A 22,951-nucleotide genomic window follows, 5' to 3' on the forward strand; every position below is an offset into this window, starting at 1 on the left:
AGGCATTTTATCTTTCTTCTTCTTTAGAACTCTCATAAATAGAAAAGATGAAGCTATCATACCAATCACTGCTGACAGATTGGTATTTTTGAAGCTCTACGTGCATAACATTCTTCAGGCTACTATCTTTAACGTGGAACAATACACCTCTATCTAATTAATCTATGATAATATATGGTTTACATACAATGTTACTTTCAATGGGGTACATTCAGCTCTGCGTCTGAAATAAACATTGTTTCAGCTTTTAGAATTGACGATTATTGCTTCATGTATTTATATATTCCCTGAACATTTTTATTTGTTACTTACTTCAATGAGCACAAACACCAAAAACGGCAATATACTAATATACGGCATATCTCAACAAAAATAGTAATTTTCTGCGAAGGAAGTTTTATAAATAACGTAATAATTTTTTTATCTACTATACAAGTTAGTTGATGAGCATTGTTTGGATGCAGCAGTACTTGTATAAAAACAGAACATTTTGGTACACTACCTACAGCGACTTGCAACACCACTCTCACATCATTTCGCAAATATTCCAAACATCATCTTACTAACTGCCTATATACGATATAAAAAAACACTTTGGAAGTCATGATATATCGGATGACATCTAGCTGGTCGGTCACACATGGATGACAAAATAATTGCATTAAGAAAGTAAACCATTGTAAGCAAATTAATTTTAATTTAACATGGTTAATTTCACAGAAATATCTCACTCTCTTTTACATACAACTAAAGTTGTTTTGTTGCCGTGTCTGTTCATCTATAATGAATAATTATGCTTGTGGTTGAAAATGGTCGAGTTTCCTGTAAAACTGACGAGCATGACAATCAATGTGGTTTTCCAACGTACATTTTTTGTATCATAACACCAATAGACGATATTATAATAAGCACAGCGCCCCCAATATCAGTCCAATCAGGTTGATGTCCTAAACATATATATTCTAAAATGCACGAAAATACAATGTCCATTGTTCGTATAATCGCTACAACAGTAGCCTTCTCATTTTGCAGAGATTTCAGGAATACCAATTGTGCCAGAAGACTACAGAGAACGGTAACAACCACGTATTGCAACTCAATGAGCGATGATGGTAGTGAAAATCTGTTCATAATGTACAAAGGAATTGAGGTGATAACAACACCGCACAAAGAGGAGTAAAATATAATTGTTAATACATTAACTTTCTTTCCCAATTTTCGCATAGAAACGAATGCCAGTGACGAAAACAATGCGACTGCAATGGCCGTACAATTACCGAGTACATAATGTCCACTAGTTCTGGACTCATTATACAATAAATTACCAAATATAAACTCTGGTTTTGTTATTGCAGCGATGCCTAATATGCTGACAAATCCCAGTACAAAGTCAAGCCATGTGACAGATTCTGATAAACAACAACAGCTCATAAACGCTGTGGTAATGGGGCGAATAGAGTTAAGGACAACAACATTCCCAACAGGTATCATACTAATGGCAATAAATGAACACACAAACCCAGCACTAATCGATACACATGATAAAATAAACCATATGTATTGAATGTCTCTGAATTCGCAAAAGTCTACGTTCTTGTATAGCATCAACGGGATAACATACGCCAATGCAAATGTAAAGCGGATTAACGGCACCTCGAAGGGATGAACTGTGGTAACTAGCTTGGCACATACGTAACTCATAGAGAATAAACCGCTGGCAGTAAATGCGAGTAACATTCCACTGTGCGTGCACAAGTATGATGGGTGTTTCTTCTGTATTATTTGTGAGGGGCATTCCGTATTCTCATTTTCTGTATCAAATGACGAAACCGTGTGTTGACGTCCTCCTATCGCCATCATTCAAAAACTGAGCGTGAGTGATTCTTTGTTATCTGCGAAAAAACATAACAACATTTTTAGGTATTCATTTAGATCTACGTTACTACATTTTTCTTAATTTCAGTGATCCCTCAAATTGTTGGTAGTGTCGATATTTTCTATACTCATTTCTAAGAACAGTGATTACGTACTGTTTTTGTACTCGGTGCTTAATCGCTAAGTCCTTGATATACTGTTGATATGTTTATGTTTTATTGTCAGTTGCCAATCTGTTAAGCCAATTCAAATTGTTGATCACTGTTTTCGTTGAAAACGAGAGCAGGAATGGCGAGATTCAGTTAGCTCTTAGACTCATATGCCCTAATTGGTTATCCATTATTTCACAGTCATCGATACGATACGTAGGTAAACAGATTGATACTATTTACAATAATTCCGTGAATACTCCTGCATCTAATTTAGTCAAATATATATATGTATTATGTTCTTTCAGCATATCATTTACGATTTTCATGAGCCACCGGCACAATAGTAACCATACAATTATCTTGTAATTGACGAGTTTTGAAAGTATGGAACATATTACGTTTAGACGCAAAAAAAGCAAACAACTCTGCATTTTCAGGGTCTCCATCTGTTGATTCACTAACTTAGTTGTTCAACCAGTAACATCAGTAATGCGCATTGTCAGTCAACCAATTTAAATATGTTTTAACCTTTGATTATCCTTATTTTTAGCTCTAGCGTGACGTATTCTGTCCTGGGGACATATCCCGGAAAATCGTGAGAATCATCCCGTAGTAGAATGAATGGGAATTGTTTAAATAATATTTCTCTCAGTTCAGTAATTAGCTTCACTAAAGACTAGCGCGAAATATTTTTGTCAAAAGATTGTCATAGGCACCACCTACATATGATTATACCTCCATCACATTTGATCATTAACAGCACGTGCACACAATATTTAATGTTATATCACCAAGATAGCAACAGTGAAGTCAAGTGATTCAGACAAGTGTTTCTCTAAGTGAGACATAGCATGCTACTATTACAAGACTTGCATCTCCTGAAAACTTAGATTCAGTGCATGTTTTGTTTTTCGCATTGTAATAAAATATTGAACACACGATTTTATCATGAAAATATTAATCTTGGAAACTGGTCATGTCTCTATAGTAGCTGACACCAATAATAGTCACTTAATGTTACGTGTGCAGAATTATATTGCCAGGATCAAAGCATCAGAGTAAGTATTTTGACCACCCTTGTATAAGTCCATATGGTGATCACTTTCAACTGTGACCTGAGGCTAGTTCCTTTTTCGCTGTGGATTAACGAATTCAGCTCATATGTTATGTCACAATATTTTGAGAAAAAAAATAATTGTCACAGGATCGTCACATTTGTTTGAATTGTAGCTTAGATACAAACATGTCATACAACCAGATTCTGCCAGTGTTTTTTTATCATGTTGATTGTTTTATTTTCACTTTTCGTACTACTATTATTGTTAACAAAAGTATAGGTGTATTACATCATAAAGAGTTTGGTCGTAAAGAAGTATTGTACTGATGAACCCACATGTCGTGATGACCATCATCACAAACATCGCTTGAATGATGTCATCTTGATTATTGTTTTTTCAGTTTTGCGTTTTGGGCTGCAAAAATAATTGTTACATTATTGTTGTTGAAAGTAACAGATACGTACACAAAATATAAATCTATATGAATGTGCCACACAGTCCATTTATTACTACACGGCTTGCCATGCAGTCCTAATTATAGAATTTAATTTCTGCTTCAACATGCATTGTATTCACTGGGACAAACAATATTTAAAAAAATAAAAACTGAAAAGTATTATTCGAAATTCAAACAGTCTTTCAAATGCCTTTACATTATTACCAATATTTCTACCGCTCAGTATGATATGAAAGGATTGTATATGCATATGACCCTCGAAATCCTAGTATCCCCATGATGCGTGGGGATTTGTGGAATATATTACAATATTCTTACCTCAATAACCATATGTGTATATGTACCATATATACAGTCCATACAGGAATATGGTGTTAGTTGTACACATTGAATAATATGGACACTTCGATATCACATAAATCGAGCAGAACACATTGAACAATATGCAAGCGAGCCCGTACTTTCCTTTTTTATAAATATAAATATAAATAAGCGCATGCATATTATATCCTGCTATAAATAGTAGCATGCTGCAAACGTTTATCATAACAGTAAATTTATTGCATGAATATTCACAGATATGCAAATTAATTGGGCACATACGAATTGCATTATAACAGGTGTAATAACTTATAAAATATATTGAACAACATATATTAATACTAGTGTTAATGTATTTGCCATGAGTTTATATACGACAAACCATGTACATGCAAATGAATTCGATATCACACATAAGTATTGCAGGATGTGTTGTGTACTATAGAGGACATTAAATGATACGGCGTGCTGGTTGGATGCATTCTACATTAGAACATTATCAAAAAGCTTGCGGCCACACATTGGATGGTTTAGGAGTATTACTACGTGATAAATTTGTACAACCGGGGCGTGTTTGTCAAATTGTATCTGGTATGTACAACTGCACAGCAAATGTAGTAGTTCCAAGCAAAAGCAATTTCAACTCAAAAAGGCACAATGGACATGCACATACATAAAGCATCGTGGATGACTGTATGCATACAAATTATGCGTACATGGAATGAGTGGTGCATATGTCACAGTTTAGTAAATTATACAACAAATGAAATGTTCAATTTAATCATTCAGACAATAAAATACTGATCTAACATAATGACACAGTACTGCAGGGGGCTCGAGTCACACTGAACTGAGCACACCACACCACATAAAATACTTTTTACATAAGAAAGTAAAGTGAAAATATCCTGCCAGAGCTCCTTTGAGCACAGTAGGCAACACGCAACTAAATGTATTTACACTGCTCATGAAGCGTTGTCGGAGAAACGTTTGTGATCTATTTTTAAAAGGTATATTATTTACATATTAAGTGTTATTTGTCTGCGATAGAGAATTAAAGATGGTGACATGTGTCAATAGTCTTTAATGAATCTTATTGACAAATATCATTCAGATAAACGGTCGGCCCTGCTGAGTCGTATTTCCTCAACTAACTGCGTTATTTGCATATTGCAGTAATTGTTTTTTAAATCTCAACAAAGCTACTTGTGTAAATATAGGAATATATTTCTCCCACATCACCGTACTACAAAGATTGTATTCTGTATTCAAAATATCAAATGTCCGCTGTTAACTTCGAAGTGATACGTCACTCAAAACTTCTGCCTTCCTCCGTAAGACTAAACAAACATTGAAATGACATGCCATCTCAAGAAAAAAAATTAAAACATTCTAGGTTAAAACGAATTCTAAATTTTAAAAAATTGTGTGAGGGCGCACTATTGAAAAATTATGTCTCTGGTCGTAAAACTACCTTTCCCAAACAACAGTTGGTCCTAAAGAAAATGCAAATTATGTCAACTTTTTTTTTAATTTTTGTTTCTTAGCGTAGAGTGGTCCATACATGAAAGTTCAATTACACACAATTTCTTGTTTACCCTCTATCAACAACTACTATCAAGTTGCGAACTCACTATTATAACTGCTTTAAATGCTTTCAGATTTCGTCACCCTGATCACTTTTGAAACAGAGTGGTTAAAAACTGAAAGACCTGCTTGACAACTGACGTTAAATACTTGACGTTAAATATATTTATGATTTTAACATGATATGAACAAATTTACACTGTATGCAGGTTGTTACGTATTTCTGTGTTTTGTTTAGTATTCTTTGGCTGTGTTTTTGTGAAGACGAACGCTTTTGCGATTGAGCTAGGGAGATGCCCATGCGTTGTCTATAAAAGGTTCGTAAGACTTGAACTCGTGGTCATTCATTACACTATTTCGCGTGGTCAGCAGGTGTGCCAAGGTTCTGGTGTCATCACGTGGCGTGATTGGGTGACAATTGGGTCCCGGTTAACTGTATGGGTTTCGACGCTGTTACGTCTGGTCGTACGCTTTCAAGATTGAAAGTCTGCTACTCTCCGCTGAGTTCAGCAATTAATTTAAGTGCATGTTCGTCGACTGACTACTGCAACCGTACAGCCAAAGAACAGAAAGGTGCGAGAATATCGCCGACTGATTACCTCAACCCTATGGCAGAGAATTCCAACGTGCGTGGACGTCATCGTCTCCGTCTCGAGTACGTGTTTCTACGTCGCCGTTCCAGCATTAGTGCATTTCCACGTTACCGTAGCCGAAGATATTTCTTATGGAACTGACTGTGTTCACAAACTGAACTAAAGTGTTTGAGTACATATTTGTAATTATATTGCGTCCCTATGATTTGTATTTGTATGACAGTATATTGTAATTGAGCAATCGTTTTGAGGGGCAAGCATTCCGAATAATTGTATATTATTTCTATTGAATTAAGATGTTGTTGTGATACGATTGTTTTGAGCCACAATCGAGTGTAGGTATATCACAATAGATGCAATTGTGTGCTGTTTCTGAAGCCAGTGTGCACATATAGTACTATTTGTTGTAGTGATTACTGTGGTGTTTCTGACGCCAGTGTGTAAATATAGTACTATTTGTTGTAGTGATTACTGTTGTGTTTCTGAAGCCACTGTGTAAATATAGTACTATTTGTTGTAGTGATTACTGTGGTGTTTCTGAAGCCAATGTTCAAATATAGTACTATTTGTTGTAGTGATTATTGTGGTGTTTCTAAAGCCACTGTTTAAATATAGTACTATTTGTTGTAGTGATTATTGCGGTTTTGTGGTGTTTCTGCTGACAATGTTTAATTAGTTGAATTGGAGTTTGTTGTTGTGAAATCCAGCTGTAGTCTGATGTTAGGATAATATATATTCATGGGATGTTGCATTTGACCAATATTGAAATTATAGTAATTTATTATATGTAACTTTGCATATATTGTACAATCCAGTGATACCTCGTGAGCGCATTATATACATTTATACGAATAGAATATTTGATCTTGATAACAACTTGTTTTTGTGTCGTTTCTTGTTGGAATTCCCTTGTTTGAGTTGGGGTCAACGGAAAGATTCGTGTCTGTCAGTCGTCCAACTTTCGATTCAAACTCTGCCGTAACATTTTATTGTACCTCCCTTTAATCTATTTTAATATGTGACCAACTAGATACCATATAATACCTAAATGGTAGTCCTGACTTACAAAATTAGTTAAAAGGTGTTTGAGAGTGGTGTTGACAGACCCTGTTTTAAGGAAGATAATGAAACTTATTTTGTTCAAAAGCTAGAACTTGATAAATAATTTGTTAGCACAGTTACTAATAAGTTCACAGTAATTACCGATTATTACATTTGTAGGATAAAAAAACGGAGGTTTACGAGTATAATGACACCATCAAGGAACACACGACTTCCATTTATTCTTTATACACGAGTTACAATACACACCGAGACAAACATTTACCACTGCTTGCTTATCAGCGTGGCGAACCATACCATAATTATCTGGAAATGTTCTGTCAACAATTGCTTTTGGCCATTGTCCTCTGGGTAAATTTTCACCAACCATCAAGACCATATCTCCAACAGTGTCTTTCATGTAGTGTTGGTAAATACTCATTAATCCATCTTTTCCAGAAGTTGTCCACTGTTAATTCCAATCCAGGAACAGTCACTGTTTCAAGAAGTGATTTTCACCATTTGCATTTATAAGGCGGAGATATGAGACTACTCCATATCCTGCTAATGATTCATCAGAGAAATTGTGAAGTTCGGCTGTCTGTAGTTTATCAAACAAAGTTGGTTTATAACATCTAGGTATTTCCAACTTCTTATAGGACAAAAGATTATATTTCTACTTTCTCCATACGGTTAATTGTTCATCTGGTATGGGATCATCCCAAACATGTCTAATTGTACACAATTCTTGTAGAAGTTTCTTTGCTGGCATAACAATGGGAGCAGCAAACCCAAGTGGATCATAAACAGAAGCTACATAAGACAAGATTCCTCTTCGCGTTTCTGTATTAGGCTCGTCACTAATTCAAAAACTAAATGCGTTTTTTTCACATTCAACTGAATTCCAAAAGCTCTATCAATAGGAAGGTTTTCAAGATTCAATTTTACAGCTGATGGGGCTCGTTCGGTAGTACATATCCTAGCCAATATTTCACGCGAGTTAAAGATCCATTTTGTCAAGAGGAGTCCACCTTCGCTAACATAGAAGGTAATTGATTGACTAGCTTTAAACAATCATCATAAAAGCTTTGATCAACAACTGGGTCAAATTCAGCTATGTTGTCATCTGCAGTTCGTCTTAAAGCATATGCAGCACAACTGGGAGAAGATGTTGCACCAAAGGGATGCACCAACATCTTATATTCAACTGGCTTACTTAACGAAACGGTATCATCCCACCAAAGAAATCTCAATGCATCACAATCTCTTTTAGCCACTCTCACTTGATGGAACATTTGCTTGATATCTGCTACCATTGATATTAGTTCTTTCCGAAACTGAAGCAAGAATGCTACCAGCGAGTTATTCAGACCGGGACCTTGAAAGAGTTGATCATTTAGGGAAGTGCCTTTATATTTTGCCGCACAATCAAACACTACTCTTACTTTATCAGGTTTTTTGTCGATGGAATACGGGATGAGATAAGTACCATGCATGTTTATTTGTAGTGTTTAATAATTAAACGTGAGGTATTTTCCTGGAATGGCTTCGAGCGATATAATCATCTAATGCAGATTTATATTTGTGATGTAATATGGGATCTCTTTGTAGTCGAAGTTTCGTCTTTTCTCAGCAGCTAGCTTATTGTATGGTAATCATGGGCCATCATACCGCCATGGCGGTGCCAACTGGGGAATCACATTTTATCTACATGAATAAAATTTATACTGGACTCTGTAATACGACTTGAATTATATCTCTAACAAGTCAATGTTATGCAAATAAGACCATCTCGCGACATCTTTCGTTGTTGGAATGCTTTTCTCAGCTATCCTCGGGGGCGGACATCCGGGCATTTTTTACCGCCTGGCAACCCTCGCGGTAAAAACAAAGACCCAAAACTCGCAGAAAACGGTACTTTGCGATGGTTGTTGAGAGTTCTCTGAACAGTGTAACAAGATTAGCCCTATGTGTGTAACATATATGAATTTGGTTGTTCAGGATTACTTCAAAGTTGAGTTTGTGTTGTTTTCTCGAGTTTTCATTGGCTCCACCGGCATTCCACAGCAGCGCGCACAGAGCCCATAGAAATACGTGGTACAGTGGTGCGCGTCTTAGCAACGTGGAACGTCTGTGACGTAGCTCCGCCCCCGAGGATAGGCAAATTATCAGTTTTCCATACTTTGTTTGAGTAAACACCTTGGCTTGAATGTAGAGATTTCACATATAGCTGCACTTCACGTCCATTCTTCTTTATATCATCATTTAATGTTGTATATGTACACACTGGCTTCAGAAACAGCACACAATTGCATCTATTGTGATATACCTGCACTCGATTGTGGCTCAAAACAATCGTATCACAACAACATCTTAACTCAATAGAAATAATATATGTTGGAATGTTTTGTAGGAAAATCTTTGGCATCATTTCAACTTGTGATTACCCTTGCAATATATGCATTCAGGCTTACTCTCACATTTAATGTAGTGACGTTTGCAGTCAAATGAACAATTTTATCATTTACCTTGAGTTTGGTGTTCTTGACCCCATCTGGCTTAAGATCCAACCAATTTTCCAAACCTTGTATTGGCAATGGTTGACTTCATTTCCAGGAATTCTGTCAAGTGTACGAATTCAGGTTCAACTCCAGAACTAGTTTACCAGCTTCCTTGACCAAGTCGGCTTGCATAAATACTGGTAAAAGTTTAATGACTTCCTCGAGTGTGTCCATCGAGTTAATATCTGCTTTGCAATTCATTTGTTCAGAAAACAAATAGCAATTCTTCATATCTTGTGTCAATTGTAAAAGCTTATCAATTTTTAAGCCTTTATCTGCTGACCCCTCACGACCTTGTATATTGTTGCATGTGCAATGTTGTGTTTTTGTCCAAAGTTTCTTTGTAAGATTGTAAGCCTCTTGGTAACCCTGGTCAGATGGAAGTATGACTCAATTTCGAATAACTTGCTTTGCTATTCCAGTACAATGCGTTAATTCTTTCTTCCACATTAACTTCAAAGTGTTTTTATGGAGACAGTATATGATACAGGATCTCATCAAAGCAGAGGAATTCACGCTTGGGCATGCTCAAATTAGTTGTTACTGCTTTCATAGTTTCACACGAATGCTGCATCATGCGCTTTATTTGTTGCATCTGACTTGATGAATGGATTGTACCTTCATCAACTGGAGTACCATTTGAATCATTTTGTGAAGCAATTTCTCCGACATTGGATAAATGTTCTTGCGAAGACTTATGTTGCACATTGACAGAAGCGTGAAAATGTAATTTTCTGGCTGCTTTAACATGTTTTTCAAGTGCTACCGGTTGTACATATTCTTAGCATGACTGGAAATATTTATCAATTGCCTCTCATTTAGTTTGTTGTTGTAAAGCAGAAAGGACATCTGAAATTGTATTTGAATCTCCTTCAATATTCCGCACTACAAATGCTGCCTCATATACCTTTCTTTGGGCTTCAAATATTTGTCAGCTCAGCCTCGTTTTTCTGCTGTTGAACTTTAATTTGTTGTTCCTTTTGTTCAAGTTCCAAATCACACTGAGCTTTCGCAAGTTTCAGTTTTGCTTTTCTGGATGCTGAACTGAACTTGTAAGTACTTGATTTGTTTCTTTCCTCTGAGCACTCGCGACTACCAAACACTTAACTACCAGCCTTGCTTACCATTAATTCACCAATTTCACTCAGATTTCTCTTGAGGGAATGTAAATGTTGAGAGACCATGAAAGGAAGAACTTTAGTGGGTTCGTCAGCTTGCACCATTGGCACCTTAGTGTATTGTGGAAAATCATAAGCTCCACCATCCACACTTAGAAACATGTAATCATGAAATCTTTTATCAAATGTTCCTTTCTCTTAACTTCTTCATCATACTCAGATTCTACTACACTTCTAGATGAGGGAGGTAGGAGTTGCTGGTACTCTATATATGACTTGTATAAGAGACAAACAATTTTTCGAGTAGTGTTAAGCAAATTTGCAAGCCATCATTCAATCTGACTGTCCGAATGATTCTTAGAACTGAATCTAATATTTGTATATTGTATTGACATAATAATCTAGAATGTTTTTGTTTTTGCAGTTAATGGGATTTCTGAAATACATTATGATATGAAGCAATTAATATCAACTGATTGTTACCACAACAGAGAATGTGCAACCGCTTTATTGTTTATGACACTGCAATACATTTTTTTGGATCGGTGTTATCTTCATAACCGTGTGGACGAGAGTACTAGCATCACTGCTATATTCAACTACTGTGGGACAGTGCAGCGATGTGTCTCACGGTTAGGCATTTTATACACTAATTTATTCTGTAGTGGCAATTTCGCAATACATTAATCGGAAAACACATTCCTGGTAATCACGTGATCGTGTCAATGACAGCAGCGATTGGCTGATTCGATTTATGTAGAGAGTTTGTAAAGAGAAAGAGCGAAGAAGAGTATAAAGCAGCGTGGATTTATCTCAGGTGAGCGTTTGAATGAATAAAACTTGACTATCTGTGATGAACTAACGAACACGTCTTTTGGGTTGAACCTGTTATCAGCCAACACTTTGCTCACAACATATCACACAGAACTAATAAACACGATCAGTGTCAACTGTCAGGTAATTTTCACAAACGCAATACTGGCACCCAAGTTAACACGTTATAGTCTTACGACATCTTTACCAAAATGCAGTTTCTTTAATAAATATGTTTTTCTATATTGTCATATTCATTTAAAGGGCAGTTGTCATCGTGCTGCACATTCATGGCATTTGATAAATATGAATTTTCTCACAGTTCGATGCGCTTTTCTAATCACCAATAAAATTAAATTTTGGTAACCTCTCAGTTTGTACACGTTAGTCTGCGCAACATTCAAAGTTGCCATTTGTGCCCATATGAGATTCGTATATCGCGCATAAGTGGCGCTACGACAACAGCTGTAAAGTGCGTTTACACGTTTTTATCTAACGTTTTCATTTTCTTATCAAAATGCTGTTCTTTTATTAAAATATATTTTACAGTATTGTCATATTCCAATATGCATATACGTTTTCACTTTCACGTGAAGGTTTATAATAGTAACATCCGATATAAAAAATTTACGATATAAAAAATGAAATAATGACCGATTTATAAAAGAACCACTTTGGCAGTCATGACGACCATAGAGATATCGGATGACATCTAGCTGGTCACACATAGATGACAAAATAATTGCAGAAAGAAAGTAAACCATTGTAAGCAGATTAATTGTAATTTAACATGGTTAACTTAACAGAAATATCTCATTCTCTTTTACATATTGTTATGCATTTTCCAGCTCACTCTCCGGCATTTTGTGCATTTGAAAACTTGTTAAAGAGGCATTGTCTTGTTTCCACTACTAAAGTTGTTTTGTTGCCGTTTCTGTTTATCTATAATGAATAATTATGCTTGTGATGGAAAATGGTCGAGTTTCCTGTAAAACTGACGAACATGGCAATCAATCTGGTTTTCCAACGTACATTTTCTGTATCATAATACCAATAGACGATATTATAATAAGCACAGCGCCCCCAATATCTGTCCAATCAGGTTGATGTCCCAAACATATATATTCTAAAATGCACGAAAATACAATATCCATTGTTCGTATAATCGCTACAAAAGTAGCCTTCTCATTTTGCAGAGATTTCAGGAATACCAATTCTGCCAGAAGACTAGAGAGAACGGTGACAACCACGTATTGCCACTCACTGAGCGACGATGGTAGTGAAAATCTGTTCATAATATACAAGGGAATCGAAGTGATAACAACACCGCACAAAGAGGTGTAAAATATAATTGCTAATACACTAACTTTCTTTCCCAATTTTCGCATAGAAACGAATGCCAGTGACGAAAACAATGCGACTACAATGGCCATACAATTTCCGAGTACATAATGTCCACTAGTCATGGACTCATTAAACGATAAATTCCCAAATATAAACTCTGGTTTTGTTATTGCAGCTATGCCTACTATGCTGACAAATCCCAGTACAAAGTCAAGCCATGTAACAGATTCAGATAAACAACAACAACTCATAAACGCTGTGATAATGGGGCGAATAGAGTAAAGGACAACAACATTCCCAACAGGTATCATACTAATGGCAATAAATAAACACACAAACCCAGCACTAAGAGATACACATGATACAATAAACCATATGTATTGAATGTCTCTGAATTCGCAAAAGTCTACGTTCTTGTATAGCATCACTGGGATAACATACGCCAATGCAAATAACAAGCGGATTAACACCACCTCGAAGGGATGAACTGTGGTAACTAGCTTGACACATACGTTACTCACAGAGAATAAGCCGCTAGCAAAAAATGCGAGTATCAGTCCACTGTGCGAGCACAAGTATGATGGGTGTTTCTTCTGTTTTATTTGTAAGGGGCATTCCGTATTCTCATTTTCTGTATCGAATGAAGAAACCGCGTGTTGACTTCCTTCTATCGCCATCATTGAAAAACTTAAACTGAGCGTGAGTGATTCTTTGTTATCTGCAAAAAAAACATAACACAATTTTAGTAATCAGTAATCCCTCAAATTGTTGGATATGCCGCAATTTTGTACTGGATGTTTAATCGGTAAGTCCTTGATATACTGTTGATATGTTTATGTGTTTAACGTCAGTTGCCAATCAATTATGACAATTTAAATTGTTGATCCCTGTTTTCGTTCAAAAAGTTAGCAGGAATGACGGGATTCAGTGGCTTAGTTTGTGTGAACGCTATGCGCTAATTGGTTATCGGTTATATCACAGTCATCGATACGATACGTAGGTAAACAGATTGATTCACAATAATTCCGTGAATACTACTTCATCTAATTTAGTCACATTTTTATTATTTCCATAAATAGATTTGAATTGGATTTTTGCATGTATGCATATATATATATATATATATATATATATATATATATATATATATATATATATATATATATATATATATATATATATATATATATATATATATATAATGTTCCTTTATCATTTACGAATTTCATGAGCCACCGTCACAATAGTATCCATACAATTATCTTGTAATTGACGAATTTTGAAAGTGTGGAACATATTACGTTTAGACACAAAGAAAACTGATGATATACTAATGTAGTTGTGCGATCAGTAACATCATTTCTGGTAAGCCGCGCGTTGTCAGTCAACCATTTTGAATATGGTTTCACCTTTGATTGTTTTTATTTTTAGCTTTTGGGTGACGTGTTCTGTCCTGGAAACATATCCCGGCTAATTGTGAGCATCACCTCGTAGTAGAATGGTGATTGTCTAAATAATATTTCTCTCAGTTCAGTAATTAGCTTCACTAAAGACTAGCGTGAACATATTTGTGTTAACATATTTTCACGGGCACTACCTATATATGATTATACCTCCATTACATTTGATCATTAACAGCACGTGCACACAATATTTAATGTTATATCACCAAGATAGCAACAGTGAAGTCAAGTGATTCAGACAAGTGATTCTCTAAGTGAGACATAGCATGCTACTATTACAAGCATTACATCTCCTGAAAACTTAGATTCAGTGCATGTTTCCAATTTCCCTGTTGTGTTTTTCGCATTGTAATAAAATATTGAAAACACGATTTTATCATGAAAACAGGGATCTTGGAAACTGATCATGTCTCTATAGTAGCTGACACCAATAATAGTCACTCAATGTTACGTGTGCAGAATTATATTGCCAGGATCAAAGCATCAGAGTAAGTATTTTGACCACCCTTGTATAAGTCCATATGGTGATCACTTTCAACTGTGACCTGAGGCTAGTTGTCACTGTCGACTAACGAATTCAGCTCATATGTTATGTCACAATATTTTGAAAAAAATCATAATTGTCACAGGATTGTCACATTTGTTTGAATTGTAGCTTCGATATAAACATGTCATACAATCAGATCCTGTTAGTGTTTTTATTATTGTGTTGATTGTTTTATTTTCACTTTTCGTACTACTATTATTGTTAACAAAAGTATAGGTGTATTACATCATAAAGGGTTTGGTCTTAAAGAAGTATTGTACTGATGAACCCACATGTCGTGATGACCATCATCACAAACATCGCTTGAATGATGTCATCGTGATTATTGTTTTTTTCAGTTTTGCGTTTTGGGCTGCCAAAATAATTGCTACATTATTGTTGTTAAAAGTAACAGATACGTACACAAAATATGAATCTATATGAATGTTCCACACAGTCCTAACGAAAGCGACTGCTGGTAACTGCTATGCAATACTACACGGCTTGCCATGCAGTCCTAATTATAGAATTTAATTTCTGCTTCAACATACATTGTATTCACTGGGACAAACAATATTTAAAAAAAAAAAAAACTGAAAAGTATTATTCGAAACTCAATCAGTCTTTCAAATGCCTCTATATTATTACCAATAATTCTACCGCTCAGTATGATATGAATGGATTGTATATGCATATTACCCTCAAAATCCTAGTAGCTCCGTGATGCGTGGGGATTTGTGGAATATATTACAATATTCTTACCTCAAAAACCATATGTGTATATGTACCATATATACAGTCCATACAGGAATATGGTGGTAGTTGTACACATTGAATAATATGGACACTTTGATGTCACATAAATCGAGCAGAACACATTGAACAATATGCAAGCGAGCCCGTACTTTCCTGTTAAATAAATATTAATATAAAAAACGCATGCGTATTATATCCTGCTATAAATAGTAGTATGCTGCAAACGTTTACAATAACAGTAAGTTTATTTCATGAATATTTACAGATATGCAAATTAATGGGCACACGGGAACTGCATGATAGCAGGTGTAATAACTTATGAAACATATTGAACTAAATAAATTAATATATCACACATCATTATTGTAGGATGGACGTAGGGGACATTAAAATGGTACGGTACATTGGTTGAATACGTTCTATATTAGATCATTATCAAACGCTTGCTAGATCAATTAGAAGCACAGTAGATAACACGCAACTAAATGCATTTACAATGCTCATGAAGCTTTGTCAGAGAAAATGTTGTGATATGTTTTTAAAAGGTATAATATTCACATATTATGTGGTGTTGGTCTGCGATAGAGAATTAAAGTTGGTGACATGTGTCAATAGTCTTTAGCGAATCTAATTACAGCACTGAGAAATATTATTGAATAAACGTTCAGCTCTATTGAGTCGTATTTCCTCAATTACATACGTTATTTGCATATTGCAGTAATTGTTTTTTAAGGCTTAACAGCTCAACAAAAGCTACTTCTTTAAATATAGGAATATTTCTCTCCCATATTACCGTGCTACAAATATTGATTCCCACATTTATTTTTAATGTGGTCCTAAGACATGTTTTTCATTCAAAATAACAATTGCTCGCTGTTCTATTCGAGGTAATACGTCACTCAAAACTTCTGCTTTCGTCCGTAAGACTATACAAACATTAGAAATGACACGCCAACTCAAGCCAAAAAAGGGCGCACCACTGAACAATGATGTCACTGATCGCAAAACTACGTTTACCTAACAACAATTGGTCCTACAGAGGATGCGAATTATGTCAACCCTATTTTTTGTCTTACCGTAGAATGGTCCATACATTCAATTACACGCAATTTCATGTTTACCTTCTGTTAACAACTTATATCAAGTTGCGAACTCACTATTATAACTGCTTTAAATGCTTTCAGATTTCGTCACCCATGATCACTTTTGGAACAAAGTGGTTAACAACTGAAAGACCTGCTTGGCAACTGACGTTAAATACTTGACGTTAAATATATTTATGCTTTTAACGTGATATGAACAAATTTACACTGTATGCATTTTATTGTACCTCCCTTTTATCTATTTTAATATTTTGTGACTAGCTAGATGTCATCCGATACCTATATGGTCGCCATGACTTACAAAGTGGCTCTATATCAAGGCGGTCATTACTTCACTTATCGCCCAACTTCCCATTTCCCCCAGGAAATATAGCTATATCGTATACAGGCAGTTAGTACATAACATATCAGCGTTTCTGACATACAATACACATCGTACAAACAACTAAAACAACACCAAAACGAAGCTCAAAGCTGGTACAGCCGCTATTATTTAGATAACGCAAAATGACAGAGTGAACATGCGCAGCTACGCCATCTTAGTGTAACTAGCCTGGCAACAATGTAACTTATAGAATACCCCTCTGGAAATAAACACGAGTATCAAGCCACTTGCAAACGTATGCATATAAGGTAACCAAGATCTGAATGTATGTTTTAAAGGCGGTTTAAAATTTATTAAATATACTTGCATAATCACAAAGTATCTAATATGTCAATATATATTTCAGCTCCATAAATATATGAATTTAGTAGATCACGCACATGCATAATTGATGTGAATATTATTAAATTATTGTTGATGTGTTCTTGGGACAGTCTGTCGTGCACTGAATGATTCTCAACCTGTGATATTGCGTATGATTGTGGGCTGGACTAAGATGCATAGTCGAAGTTTGCGTTGATGACCAGAAGTGGGCTATAGCATTGAAATGTGGTGTAATTCTGGTTATGCAATTCGCCTTCTACGTTTGAAAGTTTTTTTTAAAACCATATTACGTAAGCCTAGTCGTCTCCCTAGATGATATCGTAACCAGTGAATGTGGAGATGGGAAGTTATGCAAATTGGACTTGGCTGGCTTGTTTCTGATAGAAAAAAACAGTTTAAGAAGTGTCTCGGGAGGAGGTGAGTACACAGTTTAAGAAATGTCTCGGGAGGAGTGAGTACTGCTGCACGTACCCAATAGCATAAGTATATAATAATATTCAGCATTGAGCAAGAACAATATAACAATTTAAAACCGACCTAGCACTATCCATATAAGCGTCAATGCCATAAGCAAGAATGAATCAACAAATTCATTGGAAGGATGACGATATAAATTTTAGTCATAACGGTGTGGACGCAACTAATACCTGGAACAGAGAGGACATGACTTACAACAGGAGAAATTAGACTGGGATGGAAAGTTCGGTACTTGTATAGCAAAGAAAACTTGTATCTGAAATCGGGAGCATGGCCTATGACGCATGAAAGAGATGAGGCCAAAACACATAGCTGAAGCATTGGTGCAACAAGCTGTGCCTGGAACAGCTGGAAAATTTCTATGGCTGATATATTCCTGTTTAAAGGTACTAAACTGTCTTTTGAACAACATTAAATTACCAGGCCTTTATTAAAAATATTAATCAAATGATGGCGGGCGCTTGCTTCTACGTAAATCTTCAATCTGATTCGCTGTTCATGTGAACAATCTGTATCAACGAGATTCGCATGTGAAGTGCCAAACTACCTTGTATTTTATTCTGTGAAAGTCACCCACAAACATTTTACAATGAGATAACAGAAAATAAAGATATCTTATGTGGAGAGAGGCAGTTAATAGATTAACATGTTTATCAATAAATAACTTCATTAGAACTAGTATATTACGTAGTGGCATATGTTCTCGACTATTTTTGAAGTTTACATACTACTGTGTACTTATCTGATTAAGATGTATCAGGAATAACTACGTAAATAAAACAATGTGTGTTATATTTGAGTATTTATTTCACAAGCATAATTAGAAAGAGTATTCAATATTTGATAATTATACATTGCCGACCATTATTATTAGTTATGATTTTTTAAACCGCCTTCCTAGTGCTTCGTCAGTAAAGAGTAACTTAACAAGGCGATGATTTCACTACAATTCTAGATTGTTCGCTTTGCTTTGAAAATACAACATATCATGTTTTTTCAGCATATATTTTTTGACCCATGATACTCATAGTGGATATTATGACAAGTACAGCGCCCCCAATACCAGTCCACTCCGGTTGATTTCCCAGCCATATATATTCCAAAATGTAGGCAAACACGATGTCCATTGTTCGTATAATCGCTACATATATAGCCTTCTCAAGCTGCAGAGATGTTATCATGCACACCTGTCCTAACATACCACAAATTACGACTACTCCTACGTACATCCACTCATTGAGCGATGCCGGCAGTGAAAATGCATCCATAAAATACAATGGAGTTACAGTAATAACAATTCCACTAACTGAAATATAAAATAACACTGCCAATGTGTGCATTCTGTTTTCCAATTTTCGAATACCTACACACAGTAAAGATGTGAGCAGCGCCGCAGTTAGAGCGACGCATGTTCCAACCAGGGAGCGCCCAGTGTTATTGTATGATGAATGGCCAAAGAGAAAATCTGGTTTTGTTATTGCAACAATGCCTACTATGCTAACCAAACCAAATACAAAGTCGCTCCATTTAACGGAGTCTGTTAGAATACACCAGCTCAAAAACGCCGTGGAGATTGGGTGAATAGAAAAAATTACGACAGCGTTCCCAGCAGGTAATAGGTTAATGGCAACAAAAGTAGAGATAACCAGCAAACTACCGGCGAGACTTGACACGATCAACCATGGGTAGGTGATTCCCTTAGATCCAAGAAAAGCCACGTTCTTGTAAAGCATCAATGGCATAACACAAATCGACATAAGTAACATGCGGATTCCTACTACCTCGAATGGATGAACTGTGGGTACTAGCTTAGATACAACGAAACTGACAGAAACTAACCCACTGGCAGTAAATGCTAGTATTACGCCAGTGTGAGAATGAGCATGATCTTTCCTCTGATTAGTATGTGCAAGACATTCCCCTTTACCATTTGTAACGTCCAGTAAAGGGACTGTGCCTCCAATCTCTTCTGTCGCCATCGTTTTAAAATATTCTTAAAATACTCGATAACTGCATGAATCTGAAAAAAATATAAGACACAAATTGAATGTGGCTTGTCCACTGCTCATATTTGCAATGAACATACTATTTAATTCAGCTATGTTTGCTTCAGGTTTGTTTCCAATACGCCGATTCACTGTTAGGCTGCCATTTCCTTTTCACCCATGACGCAATGGGACGTTAAAGGTGGTACATTGTCGTCGTTGTGTTATATTTGCTCACCATAGATTTACACATATACGATTCTGTTCAAACTGAAACTGGGATTTTTTGACATTTTAATATAAAAATACAGGCTTTTTGAAATAGACTACTTTTCAGTTGTTTTAATCACGGTTACTAATTTAGTTACCGTGTTTTAATAGAGAAAATAAATAACACTAAAACAATAGCCAAAATATGTCAGACAAGAAATTAAAAGATGACTTGTGAGACTGGCTGAGGTCATTCATTCATTCATTCATTCATTCATTCATTCATTCATTCATTCATTCGTGTTCCGTGCGTCTGTTCCCCACCTCCAACTTAGCAGAAAATGTAATCTTATATTTTTGTTTTTACTGGAAATGAATATTCAAGTTCAATTGTTTTTGAACTAAACATAATCTATTTATTTGTATGCATTTAACCAGTTTTCCTAATTTGCCACATATAATGTTAATTTTTAAGAATAATTTTATGCAAACAAATTGTATTTGAAAATAAATATACCATATCCAGGGCCGACAAATAACGGAATTTTAACAAAACCAAAAAAAATCGCATCTAAGACATAACCAAATCAATGGATTTGCAGAATATGAAAGGGTATGTTGCGCTTTCCCCTTCGGAAAATGTCAACGAAAGCATCAACTTAAGCATAATTGAAAAACACACTAAAACTAAAACATGAACGATTTTTTCCATATACTTTAATACAATATTTTTTCAACTAGTAGGTAATACATACACAAGATAACCACAATTGTCATTTGGATTTGTAAGTTAATTTAAGTTAATTGGAAGTAAACCAAGAAATTCATTCAAGCAGTGAGAAGAACATCGATACAAAACGATCAGGTAAGAAACTTCATATGAGATGTAGTTACAGTATCCCTTATTCTCTTTGTATATGCCTGGCAGTTGTTTTGCGCATGCTCGTGCACAGTGACTTGTTGGCAAGAATCAGTCGTTCGCATCTGAAGATAAAATAACGACGTTGTTCGTTGTTGTTGATATTAAATATATATCCATGAAAAACGTTGTTACGCAAGCTATTGCTGATCAGTTAGCCACATTTTGTTTATTAGACATTTACGTGCTGATTGGCAAAACTGTAAACATATGACGTCACAGTGCAACGGCCTATTTAATGTTCAATATGAGAAATTCTGCAGAAAATGTGTACTATACAGCCAAAATATTAAGTATACTCAATTTCATAACAGTTAAGGCAACTGTTTGTATGCCAGTTAGAACAGAATATGTATAGATATGTGGATATATAGCATACATCTCCACCTTTTCTTTAAAAACTACAAATAATGCACTCGACACAACGCAAACGGAAGAACGGCAGTGTTCAACTTCGTACCAAATAACCTTTGACCATCTATTAAATCATGGTTAAAAACAAGATAGTGAACTAGTTTTAAGTCTGCATATAACTTATTACATTTCCATAGAAGACAATGTTAGCGTTTGGATGATTTGAAAAAAAAAATATCATCGGAAAAATAGATTTAAAAGATTAACTCATTGTTTACATTTTATGAGATCACATACGTAATTGAATTATAGACAGAAAACTCAACTCAAACTCCTACAAAAAAATGTAAACAAAAGACACAGATTTTCCACACTTTCTACCTTCAGTATGGTCCGAAAAGCAGTCAGTTATCTAGTCTTTAATCGGGAGTTGCCAGATCCACAGGTCACTGATGATTCTTGTCAATAGAAGAGGCTTCACATGAGTCTTAAGAGCTGACGTGAATGAATTACGCCCTCAAACATCGCGGTTCAAATATAACTCCGAGAAATAAGGTCTTTGACCAATAAATTTGGGCTACGAAGTACGAATAATTGATAGTATGATGCAAAGCGTATAGAGCAACAGTGGCAATGGTTAACACTAAATCAACCCATGCCGTGAAGCTTCTGAGGATTTTCATACAAGGTAATATTATATTATTAATATGTTGTCCCCTGTCGCTTTCTTGAACATTTTAAAACTAAATATTGATGATGAAAGAGAAATACAACGTTTACGAGTGAAGAACTTGTAGCGTGTCTGTTATTGTTTCAAAATATGGATCTGACGTAGTTCTAAGTCTTAATACCAGCATGTCGAGATGGCGAGCAATATATGCATTTAGAATAATGTCAAAAATGCCATTCCTGATAAATATTAGAAAGTAATAAACACTAATCAACCAATAATTAATGTACCAGACCTGTATCAGTGTCGGGATTTCTTGTCAATTCACCATACTTACATTGGCACGGATATATATGCATTTATATACCAACGGCTATACACAGGAGAATATAACTCGTATGCGTCAAAGTTTTCTAAATATAGCATCCATTGTTAACGTGTGCACAGGATTACTGTGTGATCTACACTAATTCCTACATTTAAAAATTATATTTGCAATAGTGCAAAGGCGTTTGCCATAGTAACTAATGCTGGCAATTGATTTGGTCCGCTCATACAAAAAAATGGTATACAGGATAAAATAATATTACAATTTGTTTTTAAACGAATATACATTGTACAATATAATATAAATTCGAAGTACTACATCCAAATATGATTTGAATAACATAAAACGACATACGCCTGACATACTGTTAGAATGAATCAAAACATGGAGTTGCAATTTTCAAAATGATACTGTTAATGGTCAACTCATATAGAAAATGACAAAATAATATTACAATTTATTTGTTTTTAAACGAATATACATTATAATACAATATAACATAAAGTCGATGTACTACATGTAAATATGTTT

General features: G+C 35.3%; 4 protein-coding genes and 1 long non-coding RNA gene across 5 annotated transcripts; all 5 read right to left on the reverse strand.

Moving 5' to 3' along the window:
* Positions 1-677: 677 nt before the first annotated feature.
* Positions 678-3,996, reverse strand: LOC102804635 (solute carrier family 35 member G1-like). Its single transcript, XM_006820166.2, has 2 exons — positions 3,861-3,996; positions 678-1,892 (listed from the first exon to the last, which is right to left on the reverse strand). The coding sequence occupies exon 2, from the start codon at positions 1,858-1,860 to the stop codon at positions 847-849; it is 1,014 nt and encodes a 337-aa protein (XP_006820229.2). The 5' UTR covers positions 1,861-1,892; positions 3,861-3,996; the 3' UTR covers positions 678-846.
* Positions 3,997-8,100: 4,104 nt separating this feature from the next.
* LOC144357802 (uncharacterized) lies at positions 8,101-8,580 on the reverse strand. Its single transcript, XM_078011816.1, has one exon. It carries the CDS (start codon positions 8,578-8,580, stop codon positions 8,101-8,103), a length of 480 nt encoding a protein of 159 aa, XP_077867942.1.
* Positions 8,581-12,586: 4,006 nt separating this feature from the next.
* LOC102804526 (solute carrier family 35 member G1-like) lies at positions 12,587-13,231 on the reverse strand. The gene has a single exon (XM_006820165.2). The coding sequence runs from the start codon at positions 13,229-13,231 to the stop codon at positions 12,587-12,589; it is 645 nt and encodes a 214-aa protein (XP_006820228.2).
* A 265-nt stretch (positions 13,232-13,496) lies between these two features.
* Positions 13,497-15,843, reverse strand: LOC146731973 (uncharacterized). The gene is made up of 2 exons (XR_014927090.1): positions 15,672-15,843; positions 13,497-13,638 (listed from the first exon to the last, which is right to left on the reverse strand). It is a non-coding gene; the product is annotated as an uncharacterized LOC146731973 (long non-coding RNA).
* A 2,894-nt stretch (positions 15,844-18,737) lies between these two features.
* On the reverse strand, positions 18,738-22,476 carry LOC102804419 (solute carrier family 35 member G1-like). Its single transcript, XM_006820164.2, has 2 exons — positions 22,430-22,476; positions 18,738-19,974 (listed from the first exon to the last, which is right to left on the reverse strand). The coding sequence occupies exon 2, from the start codon at positions 19,931-19,933 to the stop codon at positions 18,941-18,943; it is 993 nt and encodes a 330-aa protein (XP_006820227.1). The 5' UTR covers positions 19,934-19,974; positions 22,430-22,476; the 3' UTR covers positions 18,738-18,940.
* Between the last annotated feature and the right edge of the window lie 475 nt (positions 22,477-22,951).

This window comes from Saccoglossus kowalevskii, chromosome 18 (genome assembly GCF_978046115.1).
Source record: "Saccoglossus kowalevskii chromosome 18, keSacKowa6.1, whole genome shotgun sequence".
NCBI lineage: Eukaryota > Metazoa > Hemichordata > Enteropneusta > Harrimaniidae > Saccoglossus > Saccoglossus kowalevskii.